The 24329-nt window shown below is 44.8% G+C and overlaps 1 protein-coding gene across 1 annotated transcript in view; it reads left to right on the plus strand.

The window, feature by feature from the left end:
- Positions 1-24020, plus strand: part of KIF7 (kinesin family member 7) — a 44345-nt gene extending 20325 nt beyond the window's left edge. The window contains exons 9-19 of the mRNA XM_067471448.1: positions 1487-1596; positions 2370-2522; positions 6011-6213; positions 6340-6537; positions 10197-10322; positions 11215-11391; positions 12568-12783; positions 15695-15901; positions 19774-19972; positions 20061-20213; positions 23342-24020. Of these exons, the coding sequence (XP_067327549.1) occupies positions 1487-1596; positions 2370-2522; positions 6011-6213; positions 6340-6537; positions 10197-10322; positions 11215-11391; positions 12568-12783; positions 15695-15901; positions 19774-19972; positions 20061-20213; positions 23342-23721 (2122 nt within the window). The 3' untranslated portion in view covers positions 23722-24020. The remainder of the gene's footprint in view (positions 1-1486; positions 1597-2369; positions 2523-6010; positions 6214-6339; positions 6538-10196; positions 10323-11214; positions 11392-12567; positions 12784-15694; positions 15902-19773; positions 19973-20060; positions 20214-23341) is intronic.
- Positions 24021-24329: the final 309 nt, after the last annotated feature.

Below are 24329 nucleotides of genomic sequence, written 5' to 3' on the forward strand. Positions count from 1 at the left end.
AGTAGATCAATAGGTACCTCTCCGGCGGAAATGTAACAGCGCTCCATGCAGTCATGCCGGCCACATGACCTTGGAGGTGTCTGTGGACAATACTGGCTCTTTGGCTTAGAAATGGAAATGAACACCAACCCCCAGAGTTGGATACTACTGGACTTAATGTCAGGGGACAACCTTTACCTTTAAAATTAAAATTTTAAAAAATAATGCTGGGCATGAGCAAGGTAGGATATAACTGGGATAGAAATTTTCGGAAGGGATAGGGTGTGCAAATCAATCAATCCTAAATCAATAATAAAGTGCATTTTGAGGGCATATTGCTGAGAAATTCATTATTCTGGAATTTTGCTACTTTTATGAATTGTAATGTAAATATCTGATACGCAAGATGTATTTTCATTCACTGGACTAAATTTGGCACAAATACCCAATACATCTAAATTTGAATACTGGTGGGGTTGGGAGGGGGATTGATTTTGTCATTTGGGAGTTGTAGTTGCTGGGATTTATAGTTCACCTATAATCAAGGAGCATTCTGAACTCCAACAATGATGGAAGTGAACCAAACTTGGCACACAGAACTCCCATGATTAACAGAAAATACTGGGTTTGGTGGGCATTGACCTTGAGTTTTGGAGTTGTAGTTCAGCTACATCCAGGGAGCACGGTGGACTCAAACAATGATGGATCTGGACCAATCTTGGCAATCATACGCAATGTGCCCAAATGTGAAACTGGTGGAGTTTGGGTAAAATAGACTTGACATTTGGGAGTTGTAGTTGCTGGGATTCTGAACCCCACCAATGACAGAATTGGGCCAAACTTCCCAAGCAGAACCCCCATGACCAACAGAAAATACTGTGCTTTCTGATGGTCTTTGGCGATCCCTTCTCACCTCTAACACAGAGAGCCCATCGCAGTCTACGAAAAAACTTCCACAGCATTTGTTGTGCATTGATTCCTCTTATCTTAACAGAATGCACTGTGCCCATAAGAATTGTGACTCCATCTTCACTGCCAAGTTTCCTGCACAAGAGTCCCAAGAACATTTTATGTTTGCACCAATTCCCACAAATCCTTAATGGGCTACATCATCATCGGTGGAACAATGGGTTAAACCCTTTTGCCGGCAGGACTGAAGGTTCAAATCAGGGGTGAGCGTGGATGAGCTCCCTCTGTCAGCTCCAGCTCCCCATGTGGGGACTTCTCTCATGTCACCGCATGGGGAGCTGGAGCTGACAGTGGGAGCTCATCCACGCTCTCCCTGGATTTGAACCTTCAGGATGGTAAAACCTTCAGGATGGTAAAACATCCAAACATTCTGGTGTCCCCTGGGCAACATCCTTGCAGACAGCTAATTTTCTCACACCTGAAGGGACTTGCAGTTTCTCAAGTCCCTCCTGACGCAAAAAATATATATCTTGTTTTATGTTTTTAGGTAACCTATTGATCTCTGATTTTTAAAAGTAATTTCTTTGTTCCATTATAGAGGTGGTGTTTACACCTGGAGCAAGGAGGATGTTTCTAACAAGACGAACAGGAAATGGAGGAAAAGCAACCTAGCCCTGATCCAGCAGGAACCGCCAGAACTCTTGAGAGGTAAGGAAAGGCTATTTGAAGACAACTCTCTCTTCCACCTGTCACGCTACAGAGACTTCCTTTTCCTCTCTCCTGTAGGAGATGGGAATCCTATCTGCATATGTACTGAAAAAGGTGACAGGTATGCACATAACCACATATACAAATACATACACACACAAAACACATATACACAGACTGGGCCACAGCAATGCATGGCAGGGATGGCTAGTATTTATGTATTTATGTATTTATACATGTATTTATTTGTGTGTGTGTGTATGTATATATATATATATATATATATATAGCCACAATGGGTTAAACCCTTGTGTTGGGAGGACTTTCTGACCAACAGGTCAGTGGTTCAAATCTGGGGAGGACAAGTTGAGCTCCCTCTGTCAGTTCCAGCTCCCCATGTGGAGACATGAGAAAAGCCTCCCACTGAATGGTAAAACATCAAACATCTGGGCATCCCCTAGGCAACGTCCTTGCAGACGGACAATTCTGTCACACCAGAGAGGCTTCTCTCATGTCCCCGCATGGGGAGCTGGAGCTGACAGAGGGAGCTCATCCGCGCTCTCCCTGGATTCGAACCTCCAACCTGTCGGTCTTCAGTCCTGCCAGCACAAGGGTTTAACCCATTGCGCCACCGGTTGAAGAAGGCTGAATCATAGGTTTGGAAGAGGCACAGCTATATTTTAAGATGGGAGAGGTCTTGGTGTTTGAACCCACTCTGGATTATGTACTTGGTTGCCTCCTTCCCAGCCTTAAATGTCCTTTCTGTATCACAGAAGACTGCAGGAGAGGAGAACAGGGCAGCCTTGGAGAAGGTTTTTCAGGAAAGGATTCGGAGTGGCGCTTACTTCAGGCTCATCAGAAGATCCGTGAGCTGGCTATCAACATCCGCATGAAGGAGGACCTGATTGTGGAACTCATCAAGACAGGTACGGAGCAGCCTCTCTGGCATGAGCAAGCAGAGCTGTAGGATTATGACTAGGCAGCATTGGTCAGCCGCTCATGAGCTCCCACCACCAATACTTAGGGATCTCCAAGCCACCCCTGAAACTGCATCACTGAATTAATTAGCTGCTTTGTATTCCAGAAAGCCTTCCTTATTCTATTTATTTATTTAACATATCGGAAGCAAATAGAGTATACAGTTATAATGTATATAACTGTACACTCTCCTGTTCAAGGAGCTCCATTGGCTGCCGTTCATTTTCCGGACCCAATTCAAGGTGCAGGTTCTTACCTACAAATCCCTGAACGGTTTGGGACCTGCCTACCTGCGTGACCGCATCTCTGTGTACGAACCCACACGATCTCTCCGATCATCTGGAGAGGCCCTGCTCACGCTCTCACCTGCATCGCAGGTGCGATTGGTGGGGACAAGAGAGAGGGCCTTCTCTGTGGTGGCCCCTCGACTCTGGAACTCACTCCCTAAGGACATCAGGCATGCCCCAACTCTGGCAGTCTTTAGGAGGAGCTTGAAGACGTGGTTGTTGTAGTGTGCCTTCCCAGAATAATGATTCCACAGCACCTTGTCCTCCAAAGCACTTTACATTGTTTTAGGTCTGCTTGTATGTTTTCCACAAATGCCCCATTACTCTTTCACCCATATTCCAGCATTATTCTCAATTTTAATTCTACATTTGGCCTTCCCTTAGTTTTAATTGTGTGTTGTCTTATTGTTATGTTTCGTTATTTTATTGTTCATGTTTTATTTTAATAGCTTATATTGTTGTGAAGACACAGGTTCGCAGTTTGGGTGTGATCCTGGACTCATCGTTGAGCCTGGAACCCCAGGTTTCAGCGGTGACCAGGGGAGCATTCGCACAGTTAAAACTCGTGCGCCAGCTGCGCCCGTACCTTGGGAAGTCTGACTTGGCCACGGTAGTCCACGCTCTGGTTACATCCCGTTTAGACTACTGCAACGCTCTCTACGTGGGGTTGCCTTTGAAGACAGCCCGGAAGCTCCAATTAGTCCAACGGGCGGCAGCCATGATACTAACAGGAGCGGAGCGCAGGGAGCATACAACTCCTCTGCTGCACCAGCTCCACTGGCTGCCGATCTGCTACCGGGCTCAATTCAAAGTGCTGGCGTTGGCCTTTAAAGCCCTAAACGTTTCTGGCCCAACTTACCTATCCAAACATATCTCGGCCTATCAGCCCACCAGGACCCTAAGATCTTCTGGGGGGGCCCTGCTCTCTATCCCGCCTGCTTCACAGGTGCGGCTGGCGGGGACGAGAGACAGGGCCTTTTCTGTGGTGGCCCCGCGGCTATGGAACGCCCTCCCCATGGAGGTAAGATCAGCCCCCTCATTGATGGTTTTCCGGAAAAGACTAAAAACCTGGATGTTCGAGCAGGCGTTCGGTTAACCCAGTGCAATAAGTGTAATGATTGAAGGACTGGCAATTTGGACAAGAGATGAATTGGATTGTTTATTGATATATGTATTGTGGATTATGTTTTTATGCTTTTAAACTGTATACTGTTGTTTGTTATAAGTTGTTGTAAACCGCGTTGAGTCGCCGGCTAGGCTGAGAAACGGCGGTATACAAGTATAGCAAATAAATAAATAAATAAATAAAATTATTGCTTGTATTGTTTTTGGGCTTGGCCTCATGTAAGCTGCACCGAGTCCCTTGGGAGATGGTAGCGGGGTATAAATAAAGCTTTATTATTATTATTATTATTATTATTATTTTAAAAACAACAAAGTTAAAAACTTGGCATTATGCTACATTTCCTTTGAGCAGAAGCTGGCCACTTGGAGTGCCTCTGGTGTCGCTGTGAGAAGGTCCCCCATTGTGCATGTGGCAGGGCACAGGCTGCATTGTAGTCAGTAGTCTGTAGTTTGCTCTTCTCCACACTCGCATGTTGTGGACTCCACTTTGTAGCCCCATTTGTTAAGGTTGGCTCTGCATCTCATGGTGCCAGAGTGCACCCTGTTCAGCACCTTCCAAGTGTATATCACAAAGAAAGTTACAAACTTGACATTATCCTAAGTTTCCTTTGACCAGAAGCTGGCCACTTGGAGTGCCTCTGGTGTCGCTGTAATTGTGCATGTGGCAGGGCTCAGGTTGCATTATAATAGGTGGTCTGTGGTATGCTTTTCTCCACATTCGCATGTCGTGGACTCCACTTTGTGGCCCCATTTCTGAATATTGTTTCTGCATCTTGTGGTGCCAGAGCGCAGTCTGTTCAGTGCCTTCCAAGTCACCCAGTCTTCTGTGTGCCCAATAGGGAGTTTCTCATCTGGTCTCAGCCACTGCTTGAGGTTCTGGATTTTAGCCTGCCACTTTTGGACTCTTGCTTGCTGAGGTGTTCCTGTGAGTATCTCTGTAGATCTTAGGAAACTTTAAGCATGCTGGCTGATATCCAAACAGAGGATGGGCCAGAGATGTCAATGCCTTGGTCCTTTCATTACTGGCTGCTACTTCCCAGTGAATTGCAGATGGTGCAATACCAGCTAAACAGTAAAATCTCTCCAGCATTGTTGGGGATAGACATCCTGTGATAATGTGTTGTGTCTCATTAAGAGTCACATTGTTTTAATGTGGTGAGATGTTACTTACTTACTTACTTACTTACTTAGGCAATCCTTCGTTGTCTGAGTAGGATTGTCCTCCGAGATCGGTGTCCTGGCGGTGGGTCCGTAGGTGACTATGGAGCCCTATTCTTGATCTGCATGTTCTCCCACAGTGAGGGCATTGGTTTTCAGGTGGAAGGTGGTCCGGTCAGGGTTGGCTTGACGCACCTTCCTCTTGGCATGTTTCTCTCTTTTGCCCTCCATTCGTGCCTCTTCAAACTCTACAGCACTGCTGGTCACAGCTGACCTCCATCGGAGCACTCAGGGGCAGGGTTTCCCAGTTCTCAGTGTCTATGCCAGAGTTTTTAAGGTTGGCTTTGAGCCCATCTTTAAATCTCTTTTCCTGCCCATCAACATTCCATTTTCCGTTCTTCAGTTTGGAGTAGAGCAACTGCTTTGGGAGACAGTGGTTGGGCATCTGGACAACGTAGCCGGTCCAGTGGAGTTGATGGTGGAGGACCATTGCTTCCATTCTGGTGGTCTTTGCTTCTTCCAGAATGCTGACATTTGTCCGCTTGTCTTCCGAAGAGATTTGCAGGATTTTTCGGAAGCAACACTGATGGAATTGTTCTAAGAGTTGCATGTGACATCTGTAGACAGTCCACGTCTCGCAGGCATATAGTTTTATAAACAAGCACCTTGGTATCCCTATGGATGTCCCGGTCCTCAAACATGAATACTCAACAAAAGAGAAGCAATGTGCAAGGGCAGATGTCTTCACTGTGTCTGGTTGTGATCCCCAGGTTGTGCCAGTCAGCTTTCATATGTTATTGTTTCTACACCCACTTATGATATTGTTTCTAGCCTTCCTTATGGATGCCAGTGTGTCTGTTTTGCAGGCAAGCATGCTCAGACCATGAACAAACAGTACTGCCAAAAGATCCGTGATTTGGAGCAGGAGGCCGAACAGGTGCGAGTGGAGCTAAGCGATGGTCAGAGGCAGCTTCAGGAGCTGGAAGGGAGGGAGACCCGGGACCCTGCCGAGAAGCAGAAGCTCCAGGAGTATCGCAGCAAAGTGGCGGCCGCTCAGAGTAAAGTCAAGGTGAGCCCAGGAAAAGACTCCCAATCACTCGTCAGGCAAACTCCTGATTCTGGAAGAGTGACTGGAGAGGTCGAGACTTGACTGTCTTTGGTCAAAAGCCCCCCACTCTCATTTGTCTTGGAATAGATCCTGCAGGAGAAGAAGCAAGCCACGGAGAAGTTGGCCTCTCTCTCTGCCCAAAACGAGAAGCGGCTGCAGGAGCTGGAGAGGAACGTGCAGCTGATGCGCCAGCAGCAAGGGCAGCTCCAGAGGAGGCTGCGGGAGGAAGTCGAGCAGAAGCGGCGCTTGGAGACCGAGATGCACAAAGGGCAGCACCGCGTCAAGGTAGGGGCAGGTGGGCTTCGAAAGCAGTGGTCTTCTTTCCCCCAGAAGTTCCGAGTTATTATCAAAGGTAAAGGCTTCCCCCTGACATTAAGTCTAGTCACGTCCGACTCTGGGGGTGGTGCTCATCTCCATTTCTTAAGCCAAAGAGCTGGCATGATTGCAAGGAGCGCTGTTACCATCTGCCGAAGCTGTACCTATTGATCTACTCACATTTGCATGTTCCCGAACTTTTGGTTGGCGGAAGCTGGAGCTAGCAGCAGGAACTCTTCCCAACAAAGTTGTACCTATTGATCTACTCACAGCAGTTTTCGAACTGCTAGGTTGGCAGAAGCTGGGGCTAGCAACAGGAACTCACCTTGTTCCCTAGATTTGAACTGCTAACCTTTCAGTCAGCAAGTTCAGCAGCTCAATGGTTTAACCCGCTGCACCACTAAGCCAAAGAGCTACCTTTCTCCATAGGTCATGTGGACAGCATGATTGCATGGAGCACCATTACCTTCCCACTGAAGCTGTACCTATTGATCTACTCACATTTGCATGTTTTTGAACTGTTAGGTTGGCGGAAGCTGGAGCTAGCAGCAGGAACTCACCCTGTTCCCCAGATTTGAACTGCTAACCTTTCGGTCAGCAAGTTCAGCAGCTCAACAGTTTAACCCGCTGCACCACTAAGCCAAAGAGCTGTCTTTCTCCATAGGTCATGTGGACAGCATGATTGCATGGAGCACTATTACCTTCCCACTGAAGCTGTACCTATTGATCTACTCACATTTGCATGTTTCCAAACTTTTGGTTGGCGGAAGCTGGAGCTAGCAGCAGGAACTCTTCCCAACAAAGCTGTACCTATTAATCTACTCACAGCAGTTTTCGAACTGCTAGGTTGGCAGAAGCTGGGGCTAGCAACAGGAACTCACCTTGTTCCCTAGATTTGAACTGTTAACCTTTCAGTCAGCAAGTTCAACAGCTCAATGGTTTAACCCGCTGCAGCACTAAGCCAAAGAGCTGCCTTTCTCCATAGGTCATGTGGACAGCATGATTGCATGGAGCACCATTACCTTCCCACCGAAGCTGTACCTATTGATCTACTCACATTTGCATGTTTTCGAACTGCTAGGTTGGCAGAAGCTGGAGCTAGCAGCAGGAACTCACCTTGTTCCCTAGATTTGAACTGTTAACCTTTCAGTCAGCAAGTTCAGCAGCTCAATGGTTTAACCCGCTGCAGCACTAAGCCAAAGAGCTGCCTTTCTCCATAGGTCATGTGGACAGCATGATTGCATGGAGCACTATTACCTTCCCACTGAAGCTGTACCTATTGATCTACTCACATTTGCATGTTTTCTAACTGTTAGGATGGTAGAAGCTGGAGCTAGCAGCAGGAACCCACCCTGTTCCCCAGATTTGAACTGCTAATCTTTCAGTTCGCAAGTTCAGCCACTCAGCAGTTTAACCCACTGCACCACTAAGCCAAAGAGCTGCCTTTCTCCATAGGTCATGTGGACATCATGATTGCATGGAGCACCATTACCTTCCCACTGAAGCTGTACCTATCTACTCATATTTGCATGTTTTTGAACTGTTAGGTTGGCGGAAGCTGGAGCTAGCAGCAGGAACCCACCCTGTTCCCCAGATTTGAACTGCTAATCTTTCAGTTCGCAAGTTCAGCCACTCAGCAGTTTAACCCACTGCACCACTAAGCCAAAGAGCTGCCTTTCTCCATAGGTCATGTGGATATCATGATTGCATGGAGCACCATTACCTTCCCACTGAAGCTGTACCTATCTACTCATATTTGCATGTTTTTGAACTGTTAGGTTGGCGGAAGCTGGAGCTAGCAGCAGGAACCCACCCTGTTCCCCAGATTTGAACTGCTAATCTTTCAGTTCGCAAGTTCAGCCACTCAGCAGTTTAACCCACTGCACCACTAAGCCAAAGAGCTGCCTTTCTCCATAGGTCATGTGGACATCATGATTGCATGGAGCACCATTACCTTCCCACTGAAGCTGTACCTATCTACTCATATTTGCATGTTTTTGAACTGTTAGGTTGGCGGAAGCTGGAGCTAGCAGCAGGAACCCACCCTGTTCCCCAGATTTGAACTGCTAATCTTTCAGTTCGCAAGTTCAGCCACTCAGCAGTTTAACCCACTGCACCACTAAGCCAAAGAGCTGCCTTTCTCCATAGGTCATGTGGACATCATGATTGCATGGAGCACCATTACCTTCCCACTGAAGCTGTACCTATCTACTCATATTTGCATGTTTTTGAACTGTTAGGTTGGCGGAAGCTGGAGCTAGCAGCAGGAACCCACCCTGTTCCCCAGATTTGAACTGCTAATCTTTCAGTTCGCAAGTTCAGCCACTCAGCAGTTTAACCCACTGCACCACTAAGCCAAAGAGCTGCCTTTCTCCATAGGTCATGTGGATATCATGATTGCATGGAGCACCATTACCTTCCCACTGAAGCTGTACCTATTGATCTACTCACATTTGCATGTTTTTGAACTGCTAGGTTGGTGGAAGCTGGAGCTAGCAGCAGGAACTCACCCTGTTCCCCGGATTTGAACTGCTAACCTTTCAGTCGGCAAGTTCAGCAGCTCAACTGTTTAACCCGCTGCACCACTAAGCCAAAGAGCTGCCTTTCTCCATAGGTCATGTGGACAGCATGATTGCATGGAGCACCATTACCTTCCCACTGAAGCTGTACCTATTGATCTACTCACATTTGCATGTTTTCGAACTGTTAGGTTGGCGGAAGCTGGAGCTAGCAGCAGGAACTCACCCTGTTCCCTAGATTTGAACTGCTAATCTTTCAGTTCGCAAGTTCAGCCACTCAGTAGTTTAACCCACTGCACCACTAAGCCAAAGAGCTGCCTTTCTCCATAGGTCATGTGGACAGCATGATTGCATGGAGCACCATTACCTTCCCACTGAAGCTGTACCTATTGATCTACTCACATTTGCATGTTTTTGAACTGTTAGGTTGGCGGAAGCTGGAGCTAGCAGCAGGAACTCACCCTGTTCCCCAGATTTGAACTGCTAACCTTTCGGTCAGCAAGTTCAGCAGCTCAACCGTTTAACCTGCTGCACCAGTAAGCCGAAGAGCTGCCTTTCTCCATAGGTCATGTGGACAGCATGATTGCATGGAGCACCATTACCTTCCCACTGAAGCTGTACCTATTGATCTACTCACATTTGCATGTTTTTGAACTGTTAGGTTGGCGGAAGCTGGAGCTAGCAGCAGGAACTCACCCTGTTCCCTAGATTTGAACTGCTAACCTTTCAGTCGGCAAGTTCAGCAGCTCTACGGTTTAACCCGCTGCACCACTAAGCCAAAGAGCTGCCTTTCTCCATAAGTCATGTGGACAGCATGATTGCATGGAGCACCATTACCTTCTCACCGAAACTGTACCTATTGATCTACTCACATTTGCATGTTTTCAAACTGTTAGGTTGGCAGAAGCTGGAGCTAGCAGCAGGAACTCACCCTGTTCCCCAGATTTGAACTGCTAATCTTTCGGTCAGCAAGTTCAGCAGCTCAGCGGTGTAACCCGCTGCACCACCACAGGCTCCAGAAGTGCTGTAGGCCTCATATTTCCCACAATGTTTTCCTCTTCTTGTTGTCAGATGTTTATCTGTGTGATACTTCCTCTCCCTCGCTTTTAGGAGCTGGAACTGAAGCATGAGCAGCATCAGAAGATCCTTCGCATCAAGACTGAGGAAATAGCCGCGTTCCAGAGAAAGCGCCGGAGCGGGAGCAACGACTCCATGATCAGTTTGGAGCAGCAGCAGGTGAACTGCAGGGACTCATTTGTCTTGGGAGTTGTAGATTTATAGTTCACCTACAATCAAAGAGCATTCTGAACCCCACCAACGATGGAATTGAACCAGACCTGTCACACAGTTCTCCCATGCCCAACAGAAAATACTGGAAGGGTTTGGTTGGCAGTGTCCTTTGGTTTTGGAGTTGTAGTTCACTTACATCCAGAGATCACTGTAGACTCAAACAATGATGGATCTGGACCAAACTCTACATGAATACTCAATATTCCCAAATGTGTACACTGGTAGAGTTTGGGGAAAATAGAATCTTGATATTTGGGAGCTGTAGTTGCTGGGATTTATAGTTCACCTACAATCACAGAGCATTCTGAACCCCACCAATGATAGAATTGAGCCAAACCTCCCACACAGAACCCCCATGTGGGCCACAGCAATGTGTGGCAGGGGACAGCTAGTATACATATAAACATGCACTCATATACATATACACATGCACTCATTCATACACACACATGTATATATATGCACAAACATGCATAAATATACACATATAACACATATACATATACATACACACATATATACATATACACCACATGCACACACATATACATATATACACACAAATATGCATGGACACATATAAACACACAAATATGCACACACATACACACACACATATATGCGCAAATATGCATATATACACAAATATACACACAAAACACATATACACAGACTGGGCCACAGCAATGCGTGGCAGGAGATGGCTAGTTTACAATAAATCCAGTGTGGTTAGATGTCCTTCTGATGCCCAGGAACAACTTTGTTGGGGATGTTGTTTGAGCAGCCGACATAAGGGACCCATCTCCACCCATGACTCCCTAATATACCTTTTCACCAGAAAATTGAAGAGCAAAAGAAGTGGCTGGACCTTGAGATGGATAAAGTCCTTGAGCAGCGCCGGGCCTTGGATGAACTGGAAGATGAGCTCACCAAACGGGAAGCCATCGTGGCGAAGAAGGAAGCTCTCCTCCAGGAGAAGAACGGCCTCGAAAATAAGAGACTGCGTTCCAGCCAGGTGGGCCTTCGGATACTAAAAATATGAATAATGTCATTCTCTGTATTGTCAAAGGCTTTCATGGCTGGAATCACTGGGCTGTGGTAGGTTTTTTTTTTGGGGCTATATGGCCATGTACCAGAAGCATTCTCTCCTGACGTTTTGCCTGCGTCTGTGGCAAGCATCCTTAATCCCACAAATGAACATTACATTTTGTGAAGGAGCGTAAAATTACTGCCACCAATTTGTGAGGAAGCCGGGCAGTGATCAATACCAGCTTAGGAGCTGGTTTATAAAGGGACTATTATTTACAGAAGTATTTATTTATTTGATAGCGTAGCTCTAATTTGGTTCTTGATTTGGCCTTTCTTCTTTTGTAGGCTGTTTGACAGGAGAAACTGTATCAGGCAAGGCTTGAGAAAAACAGTAACAAATTTATTTAACAGGAGTATAACATATTCAATTGTTTCTTCACAAGAGGCACAAATCTTGATTAGTTACATTAGTAAGGTTTCATGAGTAACTTTAGGTACAGACTTTAAGAGATTTCTTTGAGTAGATATATCTTTCTTCAACAAGCGTTCTTTTACTACAAATAAGCCACCTGACTTATCTAACTATATTGGCTCCCAGCCAAACCCTGATTCTTAATATTAAAGAACCAGTCTTCCCTATAGTTCTCTAACTATAGGATTTCTGCTGGTTTTCCATACACTACAGGATCAACTACCTCTCCTGTAACTCTTTGGTCACAGACTAGTTCCCTGAATCTCCCACCAGAGATTTCAGTCTTCTCTGTAACTCTAACGGTCACAGACTCTTCCCTGTTTCTCCCACTAGAGAAATCAGTCCTTTCTGTAACTCTAACGGTCACAGACTGCCTATTTCAAATAGATGCGCAGTTAGGTGACAGTTGGCTCCACCCCTGTTGCTATGGCAACTCAGCTCAAGCCAAACCAGCCACCACCTCTAACAAAATATAATCCTACATACTTACCAATTATTAACTACTGTTTAAACAGCACATAACCATAGGAATACAACTACACATCACCACACATTTTTATTTATATTGTAATATTATTAGTAATATTACATGTACTATAAAATATATAGTTTATATTTAGCTTGTTATCTGACCCCAGAACTCGACGTGGGGTTCCTCTATTAAAACCCCAGAATGTTTTTTTGCCTTAGGCCCTAAATGATGACATAATGCGGGTGTCCAGCCGGTTGGAGTACCTGGAGAAAGAACTCAGCCAAAAAAACGGGCAGCTTTGCCGTAGCAGTGCCCACGATCAGCAGCAGATCCGGCAAGAAATCAACAACCTGAGGCAAGAGAAGGATCAGCTGCTCAAACAAAGGCTGGAGATAGACAACAAGCTGCGCCAGGGCACCTTGCTCTCTCCAGAGGTTCGTGGACACTTTGTCTTTGATAGTTTGTTGGAAAAACTACCGGGATAAGGTGATCTGTGGTATTAAATCATAACTTTCAATAAAGTGAAAGGAAAAACTTGACTACTGGCAATATTGGGGCGTGACTTTGGGAGCTTTGATTTAGATATCATGTAGCTTTCCCAAATTGAATTCATGTTGAACTGAGTTGCACCCTTCATCTGCTAAGCACTGGGTGGTTTTTGACTTAGTTGATCCTGTTGACTTTTCTGGCTTCATCAGCTGTATTATATTTTAATAATGATTTTAAGTTAATGTTAATATGTTGTTTATATAATTTACTAGCTGTACCAGCCATGCGTTGCTGTGGCCAACCTTCCCTCCCTCTTTCTCTCATTTCCCTCCTTCCTTCCCTCCCTTTTACCTTCCTTCCTTCCCTCCCTCCCTGTCTTTCCTTCCTTCCTTCCTTCCTCCTCTCTTTCTTTCTTTCTTTCTTCCTGTCTTTCTTTCTTTCTTTCTCTCTCTCTCTCTCTTTCCTTCCTTCCCTTCCTTCCCTCCCTCCCTCCCTTCCTTCCTTCCCTCCCTCTCTTTCTTTCTCTCCTTCCTTCCTTCCTTCCTTCCTTCCCTCCCTCTTCCTTCCTTCCTTCCTTCCTTCCTTCCTTTCTTTCTTTCTCTCCTTCCTTCCTTCCTTCCTTCCTTCCTTCCTTCCTTCCTTCCTTCCTTCCTTCCCTCCCTCCCTCCCTCTCTCTTTCTCTCTCTCTCTCTTTCTTTCTTTCTTTCTTTCTTTCTTTTTCTTTCTTTCTCTCTCTCTCTCCTTCCTTCCTTCCTTCCTTCCTTCCTTCCTTCTCTCCCTCTCCCCTTCCATACCCCCCACCTTTCCTTTCCTTTCCTCTTTCTCCCCTTTCTTCCTTCTTTACCTATTCTTGGACTGCAACTTCCAGCAGTCCTCCTGATCAATCTATCTAACTACTTATCTATCTCTATCTAATCTAACTATCTGGAGGATTGCTGGGAGTTGCAGTCCAGGAATATGCCGGGATTGGGATGCTCTCAAAGAAATCCAGGGAGATGAAAGCTTGCCGCTTGGAAGCAGTACATTTGGATCCTCCTTCTCTCCTAAAGGGCCTGGTCTAGGGGATGCTGGGAGCTGTAGTCCGGAAGAGAGTGCATATATGCTATTGTGTGTTTTGTTTGCACAGAAAGGGGAGCCCTTTCTGTGCATTTGCTGTAGCGTCTTTTTGCTTTTTTTTGGCTTTTAAGTCCCTTGTGCTGTGCTTTTCAGTATTTTTATGAGTGATGGTCACTCGTTGGCCTGATAAGTGTCTTGTGTCCAAATTTGGTGTCAATTCGTCCAGTGGTTTTTGAGTTATGTTAATCCCACAAACGGACATTAAATTTAATTTATATAGATGTTTAATATGTGTTATGTTAGATGTGGATTAACTAACTGCTTTATGTTGTTATGTATTTAAATCTGGCATTGAATGCTTGCTATCTTTTGCTGTAATCCACCCTGTGTCTCCTCGGGGAGTGAGTGAGGAATATAAAGTTTTATTATTTTATTATTATATTATTCATTCTTTACTTCCATTTCCCAAATGGGAAAATATTATATATACTCAACTATATTATAGGGTTAAGAAAAAGAGTAATGGATGAGAATCCCTTCACCCAAGTGGCAATACAGTAGAGTCTCACTTATCCGACATAAACGGGCCGGCAGAATGTCGGATAAAATAAAATATCAAGTAATAGGAAGTCTAACCTACTGTTACCCATCCGATGCGGTGCTAGACACCTAGAATACTATCAACAGGGACTCAAAGAGTTAAGGCAAGGCAATGTTTCGGGACTAGAGGGGCCCAGCAGGAAGTGCCCAGTTGTGGAACTGGAGTGTGGAAATCACCAAAGGGAAGGAGGGAGAATGCTTCTGTTTCCGGTCCTGCCTCTTTCCCCGCTTTTTTCCCTCCTCCTCCTCCTCCTCCTCCTTGTCCTGACATTTTCTGTTCTGGTACAGCTGTACCAGGAGCTCCAACTTTATTTGCTTTGTATTGAGTGTTTGTTTGCAGTCCCAGGTTTCAAGGACTCTGCAGATAGGTGGCTTCTTTTGGCTGCAGTCATAGGGCAAGTCACCTGTCCATCATCGTTAAGTTTTGGTCCCGCCCCTTGCTCAGGGCAATTGGGAAGGGAAGGGAGCCATTTTTTAGTTAGTCTCAGCAAGGAAAGCTAATGTATAGGACGTGTGCAAGCTTCTCCTGTACAAAAGCTTCAACCTTTAAGAATTTCCAGGGAAACAGCCCTAAAGACCAAAGAACTCCAGCTGGAGAACATCTAAGCCTTTACTGGTAGGTCCACCCGGCGTTCGAGAAGCAGTTCGACCCGGTAGCGGAGCCCACATCAGTAAGGGTTAGATTACAGTCAGCCTGGGAGAAGTTAAAAAGGGGGTTTTCCTTTAAAGAAGAAGTTATTGAAGACAGTTGCCTGTCCTTCGTGGACAAGATTAGGAATTCACCAGTTGCCTAAAAGCTTGGAATCATTTGCTTAACTTTACTGAAGACAAGAGAAGTTTCTGTTTGATTGTTCATTAATAAAAGACTTTGTTGTACTTCACAAGCCATCTAAAGACTATTTGTGGTGGAAAACCTCTGAGAACTTCTCCTTGGGCCCCCTGGCTTCCCGCTGGGCAAAGGTTGCACGTCCTGTTCTAAAGGAAATTCTTTACAGGCCCAGTGCCCAACAGAACATTTTCACTTATTGGGAATGGAGACAGAGTTGAGGAGCATTCCTTTAATTGAAGGGGAAATGCTGGAGGAAAAGAGGGGCGTCGGATAAGAGGGTTGGATAAGACCGAAGGTCAGATAAGCAAGACTCTACTGTATTGGTAACTTTTGACAGTTAAACAGTGTTCTGTCTTCATTGTTCCATTTAGGAAGAACGGATCCTTTTCCAGCTGGATGAAGCCATTGAGGCTCTAGATGCGGCCATAGAGTACAAAAACGAGTCCATCACGTGTAGGCAGCGGGTCTTGCGCTCCTCGGCCAGCCTTCTTTCCCAGTGTGAGATGAACCTCATGGCAAAACTCAGCTACCTCTCCTCCTCCGAGACCCGGGCATTACTTTGCAAATATTTTGATAAGGTGAGTGTGATGAAGTGTAAATTTTTATCTACAGTTATATATTGTTATAGATAAGTGTTCGTAATGGTAAGTATATAGAGGAAGGCTGATTCCTTGCTATTAAGAATCAGGAAGGTTTTGGCTTTGTGCCAATATAGTTTAGATAAGTTTAGAACAGTTACTTTTAATATAAATAAGTAACTGCTGTGGGGAAAAAGGGGAAGCCCTTATAAGCATCTTTATTGTAACAGAACCATCATAAAGAAAGAATAAACAATCTATTAAAGAAAGAAACACCTTTTTTAAGGAACTAAGTTTGAGACCTGTTTGTTAGTAGAATTAGACCTCCTAAGAGTTATTTAAGAACTGTTTTGAATGTAACCTTTGAAGATCTGTACCTCTAAGAGAAAGGAAACTTTGAAACCATCAAGCTTCTGTACATCAATAAACTTGTTACAGTTTCTTTTTAAAGTCAAGCCTATGTTACCATTCCTTTCCAAGTTAAGTCACACTACATATTGAAGAAAGACCAAAGCAACATTACAAGCTATTGGTTGTGTCATCAATTTAATAAGCCCTCACAAAGAATTGGCTCCTTTTACCAACTCTCTACATATTGATAGTAGTTATATTTATACATCCTTGCAATTTGGTGGCACCATTACAAATTAGTGGCCAAGCCTTTACAAGTAGTAGCAGTAATATACTGGCTCCTTCACAGTGAGTAACAGCATTATTCTATTCAATTAAAAGGTGCACTGCCCAATAGTGCGGCAGTTATAAATTTTATTGAAGCCAACGTGACAAAAATGTATTTTGAGGTATATTATCAGTTTATATTAATAAACTGAGCATTTGCACAGTTAAAACTTGTGCACCAGCTGTGCCCGTGCCTTGGGAAGTCTGACTTGGCCATGGCAGTCCACGCTCTGGTTACATCCCGTATAGACTACTGCAATGCGCTCTACATGGGGTTGCGTTTGAAGACTGTCCAGAAGCTTCAAATGGTCCAACGAATGGCAGCCAGATTGCTCACAGGAGCGACGCTCAGGGAACACACAACTCCTCTGTTGCGCCAGCTCCACTGGCTGCCAGTCTGCTACCGGGCACAATTCAAAGGGCTGGCTTTGGCCTATAAAGCCCTAAACGGTTCTGGCCCAACTTACCTGTCCAAACGTATCTCTCCTTATGAACCATCTAGGACAGTGGTTCTCAACTTGGGGTCCCCAGATGTTTTTGGCCTTCAACTCCCAGAAATCCTAACAGCTGGTAACCTGGCTGGGATTTCTGGGAGTTGTAGGCCAAAAATATCTGGGGACCCCAGGTTGAGAACCACTGATCTAGGAGCTTAAGATCGTCTGGGAAGGCCCTACTCTCACTCCCACCTCCTTTACAGCTGCAATTGGCAGGAATGAAAGACAGGGCCTTCTCAGGGGTGCCCCCTCAGCTATGGAACACCCTTCCTGGGGACATTAGATCAGCCCCCTTGGTTGGTTGAGCAAGTGTTTGAAAAATGCAAGGTAAATGACATAGGAATCAGAACGACTGGACGACGAGATGGGACAATTTTTTTAAATTAAGAGATGCTTTAATATTCTTGTTATGGTTTTATATTATGTGTTAATGTTTTTAAATGTTTTATGGTGTTTTGGGGCATTGAATCATTGCCATTGTAAACCGCCCTGAGTTGCTTGAGGGCTGAGAAATACAGTAAATAAATAATTAAATAAACAAGCTGTGGTGGTGCAGTAGGTTAAACTGCTGATCTGCTGAACTTGCTGACTGAAAGGTTGGTGGTCTGAATCTTGGGAGTGGGGTGAGCTCCCGATGTTAGCCCCAGCTTCTGCCAACTTAGCAGTTCGAAAACATGCAAATGTGAGTAGATCAATAGGTATCGCTTTGGCGGGAAGGTAACGGCGCTCCATGCAGTCATGCCAGCCACAGGCTACGAACAACGCCGGCTCTTTGGCTTAGAAATGGAGATGAGCACCACCCCCCAGAGTTGGACGTGACTAGACCTAATGTCAAGGGGAAACCTTTACTTTTACTATTAATGTGTATCTGTGACTGCTAGTTAGAGCAAAGAGATTACAAAATGGGGGCAATTAGCAATGTGGAATCAAACAGCCCAGGAACAACCACCAAAAGGTGTACAAGGTCCTATGCTTGCTGTGGTGGTGGCCGGGAGAGCTTTTGCACAATTAAAACTTGTGCGCCAACTGCGCCTGTAACTTGGGAAGTCGGATCTGGCCACAGTGATACACGCTCTTGTTACATCCTGAATAGATTACTGCAATGCACTCTATGTGGGGTTGCCTTTGAAGACTGTTCAGAAACTTCAACTAGTCCAATGGGGGGCAGCTAGACTACTCACTGGAGCGTCATGCAGGGAGCATCCCACCCCTCTGTTATGTCAGCTTCACTGGCTGCCGATCCAGTTCCAAGCACAATTCAAAGTGCTGGTCTTGACCTATAAAACCCTACACAGCGGTCCAGCGTACCTGTCTGAACGTATCTCCTTCTATGTCCCACCTAGGAATCTTCTCGAGAGGCCCTGCTCTCGGCCCCGCCCTTGTCACAAACGAGACTGGCGGGGACGAGGGACAAGGCCTTCTCGGTGGTGGCCCCCACCTGTGGAGTTCACTCCCCTGGGAAATTAGATCATTGTCTTGTCGAAGGCTTTCATGGCTGGAATCACTAGGTTCTTGTGGGTTTTTTTCGGGCTATAGGGCCATGTTCTAGAGGCATTTCTCCTGACGTTTCGCCTGCATCTATGGCAAGCATCCTCAGAGGTAGTGAGGTCTGTTGGAAATAGGACAATGGGTTTATATATCTGTGGAATGGCTGGGGTGGGGCAAAGAGCTCTTCTCTGCTAGAGTTAGGTGTGAATGTTTCAGCTGATCACCTTCATTAGCATTTGAAGGCCTGTCTGAGCCTGGGAAAACCTTTTGTTGAGAGGTGTTAAGATGTGCCTGGTTGTTTCCTCTCTGCTGTTTTGCTGTTGTAATTTTAGAGTTTTTTTAATACTGGTAGCGAGATTTTGTTCATTTTCATGGCACATCTTAACACCTCTCAACAAAAGGTTTTCCCAGGCTCAGGCAGGCCTTCAAATGCTAATGAAGGCGGTCAGCTGAAACATTCACACCTAGCTCCAGCAGGGAAGAGCTCTTTGCCCCACCCCAGCCATTCCACAGATATATAAACCCATTTTCCTATTTCCAACAGACCTCACTACCTCTGAGGATGCGTGCCATAGATGCAGGCGAAACGTCAGGAGAAATGCCTCTAGAACATGGCCCTATAGCCCGAAAAAACCCACAAGAACCTAGATCATTGTCATCCCTCCTCTCTTTTAGAAGGAAATTAAAAACATGGATATGGGACCAGGCCTTTGGGTAATCTGGCAGACTGACAAGGACAATGACGACAAGAGCTTTGGAAACGGATTATGATAAGCTGAATGGACTCACTAATTACAGAAGTCGGCGAAACGATGGCCACCAGGCTGGCTTCTTTTCTAGTAGATTTTATTGTATTAACTTAATGGTTTTAATTATTTATAATTACTGTTTGCTGTGTATTTTATTGTGTTTAATTGTAGGCATCAAGTATGTGCTGGCTGGAAGCCTCTCTGAGCCCCCCCCCCCCCCCCCGCAGGGGGTTGAGAAGGACGGGGTAAAAATACCCAAAATAAATAAATAGCTGCTGCTTAAACTGCTTCAGTTGCGTAACAAGGTGATAGTGCAGGCATGGTCAAACTTGGGCCCTCCAGGGATTTTGGACGTCAACTCCCATAATTCCTAACAGCCCGGAGGACCCAAGTTTGCCTACACCTGTGATAGTGTGTTAGCAGTGAGATCATGCACGATGTCCATCTCCTTGTTTTGGGCCAGGTGGTGACTCTTCGGGAGGATCAGCACAGGCAGCACATTGCCTTTTCGGAACTAGAAATGCAGCTGGAGGAACAGTTGCAAATGGTGTTTTGGCTGGAAGTCGCCCTGGAGCGCCAGCGCCTAGAGATGGACCGCCAGCTCACCCTCCAGCAGAAAGAGCACGAGCAGAACATCCAGCTTCTGCTCCAACAGAGCCGAGGTAACAAAGGACCTTCATGCCTGTTGATAAGCCTCATGCGGTCAGACTTTCCCAAGCTTGAATGCAAACTTTTTATCTCTTTTCACAGAGCACATGGATGAAGGACAGGTGAACAGTAAGCTTCAGTATCAGGGAAGGATAAAGGCGCTGGAAAGGGAATTGGTCCATTACAAGCGGATGGCCCAAGAACTGACCCAGAAGCTGAGCATAACCCAGTTGGAGGGACAAGCCAGATGTGATGGTAAGCCACCAGCTGTTCTGCCTTCATCATCTTTGCTGCTAAAATGATCCCATATGTAACTATTCTATTCAATAGGTAACATAGTTCGGTCTGTGTTTGGAAGAGAAAGCTGTGGCCATAGTGACTTAAGAAAAAGAGTATTCTTTTAAAAGAAACTAAACAGTGTACAGGGCCCTTTGGTTGCACAGCGAGTTAAACCCCTGAGATACTGAACTTGCTGACCAAAAGGTCGGTGGTTCAAATCCGGGGAGTGGGGGTGAGCTCCTGCTGTTAGCCCCAGCTCCTGCCAACCTAGCAGTTCAAAAACTTGCAAATGTGAGTAGATCAATAGGTACCGCTCCAGCGGGAAGGTAATGGTGCTCCATGCAATCATGTTGGCTACATGACCTTGGAGGCGTCGATTGTTGTGACTCAGCTGAAATCACAGAGTGTCTCTGATGAGGATGTTGGGACTCAGGTTCATAGTTTGGTTCAAAATGTTCCTGTTATAGACATCCTTGTTATAGACAGTGAAGAAGTGCAGTTTCCCACAGCAAGGAATGAGAGTGTTGATACTGAAACTTGCCAGGTGCAGGTACAGATTGACTCAGAGGAGGACGACAGTTCTCATCCTGATAATGAGCAAGCGGGGAAACAGGCTGACACTAACGAACAGACTGACCTTGACGAAATGGGAACCTTAGATTGGGCTGACCGTTTGGAATTCTGAGTTCGAAGGAGTGAGAAGATAGCTAACAAGAGGGAGGCCAGAGGCCAAAGAAATGTCTTTGTGTTTTGCAAAGGCTATTAAGCCATGTGTTTGAGACCAAACCTTTTCAAAACAACTTTGCGTTCAAGTAAGAAGCTTGCCTTTGCTTGTCTGGATTATCTTGCAGTTCTGGTGTTTATGGTTTCAGGACTTTGTCATGTTCTCTTGGGTTTTTTGCTTTGCTGGTACCTTTTTGGATTAAGATTCAAGTGCTATATGATATTGATCTCTTGGAACATTAACCTTTGCCTTTAAGAACCTTTTACCTTTTATTTTTAATAAACTATAAAGACTTCTGCCTGTGCGCAGTTTGGTGTCTTCAGCAAGGTGAATCTACTCTGAGGTGCAACATCTATGGAGAACAGCAGCTCTTCGGCTTAGAAATAAAGATGAGCATCACCCCACAGAGTCGGACACAACTAGACTTAATGTCAGGGGAAAGCTTTACCTTTACCTGAAACAGTGTACAAGGAGGAAATGAATTATAATTGGGGAAAGCATAAAGAGAAGGCCTTATACAGGAAAAAAGAAAAGAAATCTGCATTATCTTCTAAAATGTGTTCCTGTTGCTCTTCTGGGTGTTTTGTAGAATCTGCTATAGATAGGGTAAAAGACTTGCATAAAAAAAGAAGAAGAACAATTTAAAACATGCAAAGTATTAATAACTTCCTCACACCTTCCACCCAAAAAAGGTTATTTTTGGCCACTCAGAGTCCCTGAATGGGCAAAAATAATTTAAAAATTACATAGCAATATATATATATACAACATTCCTGAAATACAAACATATTATGGTTAAATACAGTATGGATCACATATACAAACCTTTAACCTTAAGATATCCTGGACAAGGCATCTGCGACCACGTTCCTTTTACATTGTCTAACCATTTTCATATAAACAATCTATCTAAACATTTCTATCTTCTATCTATACAGTGACTTTGTAAATATTCATTAACTATTACAAAACTTATACACCTAACACACTTCAATATAATGTATTTATATCTTATACCTGTTGTATAAAACATATACAGTTTATCACTGTAATGACACCATACATTTTACACGGCTATAAGGAGAAACATGGCCAGTTTCTTTAGTTAGGTTAAGGCTAAAGAATAAGCTTGATGAGTTATTTGATCAAGGACAGATCAAACAGGAAAGATATACTTGTATTGAAACATTGTTTAATAAAAAGAACTTCACCTCAGGAAGAGTAAACGATACTGTGTAACCTGGAAGAGTGGAAAGCATTTCAAACCAAGTATCCTTCAGAGTTCAATAAGAAAGTTTACAACTTGCAACCATATGCTGTTTACCAAATAAACCTGTTATCTTTAAAAAAGAAGAAGAAGAAGAAGTAGAAGAAAGCATTATTTAATGCAGAGGTCATTGAACAACGGTTCGTGGGCCAAATCTGGCCCACCAAGGTCATTTGCTTGGCCCCTTGCTCCCACCACTCACTCCTGACAAACTCCAATAAGCAAATAAAAATGTAATGTGCGTTTGGGATTGACAGAACTCAAGAACCACTGGACGAATTGACACCAAATTTGGACACAAGACACCTAACAACCCAATGTATGTACTTCACTCAAAAAATTGATTTTGTCATTTGGGAGTTGTAGTTGCTGGGATTTATAGAGCATTCTGAACCCCACCAACGATGGAACCAAACTTGGCACACAGTTCTCCCATGACCAACAGAAAATCCTGGAAGGATTTAGTGGGCAGTGTCCTTTGGTTTTGGAGTTGTAGTTCACCTACATCCAGAGATCACTGTAAACTCAAACAATGATGGATCTGGACCAAACTCTACACAAATACTCAATATGCCCAAATGTGAACAGTGGTGGAGTTTGGGGAAATAGAATCTTGACATTTGGGAGTTGTAATTAATGGAATTTATAGTTCATCCACAATCACAGGGCATTCCGAACCCCCCAATGATAGAAATGGGCCAATCCTCCCACACAGAACCCCCATGTGGGCCACAGCAACACGTGGCAGGGGACGGCTAGTTAGGAATATAAAGGGAGACATTCAGCCAAACTCTTTTTCTTCTACTCACCTACCATTTAGAGTAGGTAGGCTCTCTTTTGTGTTTTGGAAGTTGGAAGTCCATAACACTTGGAGGGCCAAAGTTGGCCCATGCCTGGTTTAGATGTATGTTTTTCCTCTTGGTGTAAGTTATTTGTATACATAGCCTGATTTTTCTAATAATATTACAAATTACCAAACTGATATTATTACCAAATATTCTTTCATAGCTTCATCTGTGTTTTTGTGATTGTTATCCATGGCTGAAACTCTGCCTGTCTGTATTTGTACTTAAAAACCTTGTGCCATGCTAAGATACCTCTCTTCTCATGCAGGTACAGAAAGAGTCTGGCATGCAGCTGGGGACAGACATGATTCACTTCAGGTAGCCAATCAGATAAGCACCAATGGCATGTTGGAGCCATGTTTGCAGCTGGAGGGAAGCCATGGGTCTGGGGAGGAACCCAGAGACTTTGTCCATGCACCGCTCCCGCCGACCTGGAGGCGCTCTTCGCTCTCTAATGCCATCTCCTTGGTACCAGAAGACTTCCAGCAGAAGGAGGAAGAGAACCTGTCCAGAGCCAGCCAAGTGAAGGAAGTATCCCTGCCACAAGGCCTCGTTCCCATTCTGAAATCCCGCAAGAACCTTCACACGCCAGGCCTCACAGGGGGGTCTTACCGTGACATCATTGATGTCCGAAAAAATCCACTCTAAACAGTAGAAAAATTTGAGGGGAAAACACACACAAATGAATTGTGTAAATAGACAAGCTCCCTACCTGTAACCACTGATGGTTGCTTAAGTTAAGTTAAGGTAATTCTCAAATTAGCAAGTCTTTTGTATGAGCTGCTTTGGATTTTCCTCTCCTCAGTATCTGCTTCTTACTTAAAGAAAGTAAGTCTTTCATGTACAGAAAACACACCTTCATTCAGGGAGTGCTTGTTGTATAAATGTGTTCATTTTATAGCCTTTTATAGTGTTCTCTATACACATAATAAAAGTGAAAATATATATGTGTGTATATATGGCAGGGGTGTCCACTTTCACAGACAACCTCCTGCCTCTACAAACAGCTATAGTTCCCTCTATGCAGAAGACACCAATGGCCCTCCCTCCAATGACATTGAAGGTAATAGTAAACACCATGTCCAAGAGCCTTGCCAATGTTCTCCACAAACACCATACTGCCCACCACCCAAGTGAAGGCTTTCATACATATGTGTTTCCTCCACCACAGACATCCCAGTGTTTCTTAATCTATCTTCATTGGTGCGGAATTTGCATGACCCCGCCCACTGCCTCTCCCAAAACCCTTTCCTACT

Source organism: Anolis sagrei, chromosome 9, assembly GCF_037176765.1.
Source record: "Anolis sagrei isolate rAnoSag1 chromosome 9, rAnoSag1.mat, whole genome shotgun sequence".
Taxonomy (NCBI): domain Eukaryota; kingdom Metazoa; phylum Chordata; class Lepidosauria; order Squamata; family Dactyloidae; genus Anolis; species Anolis sagrei.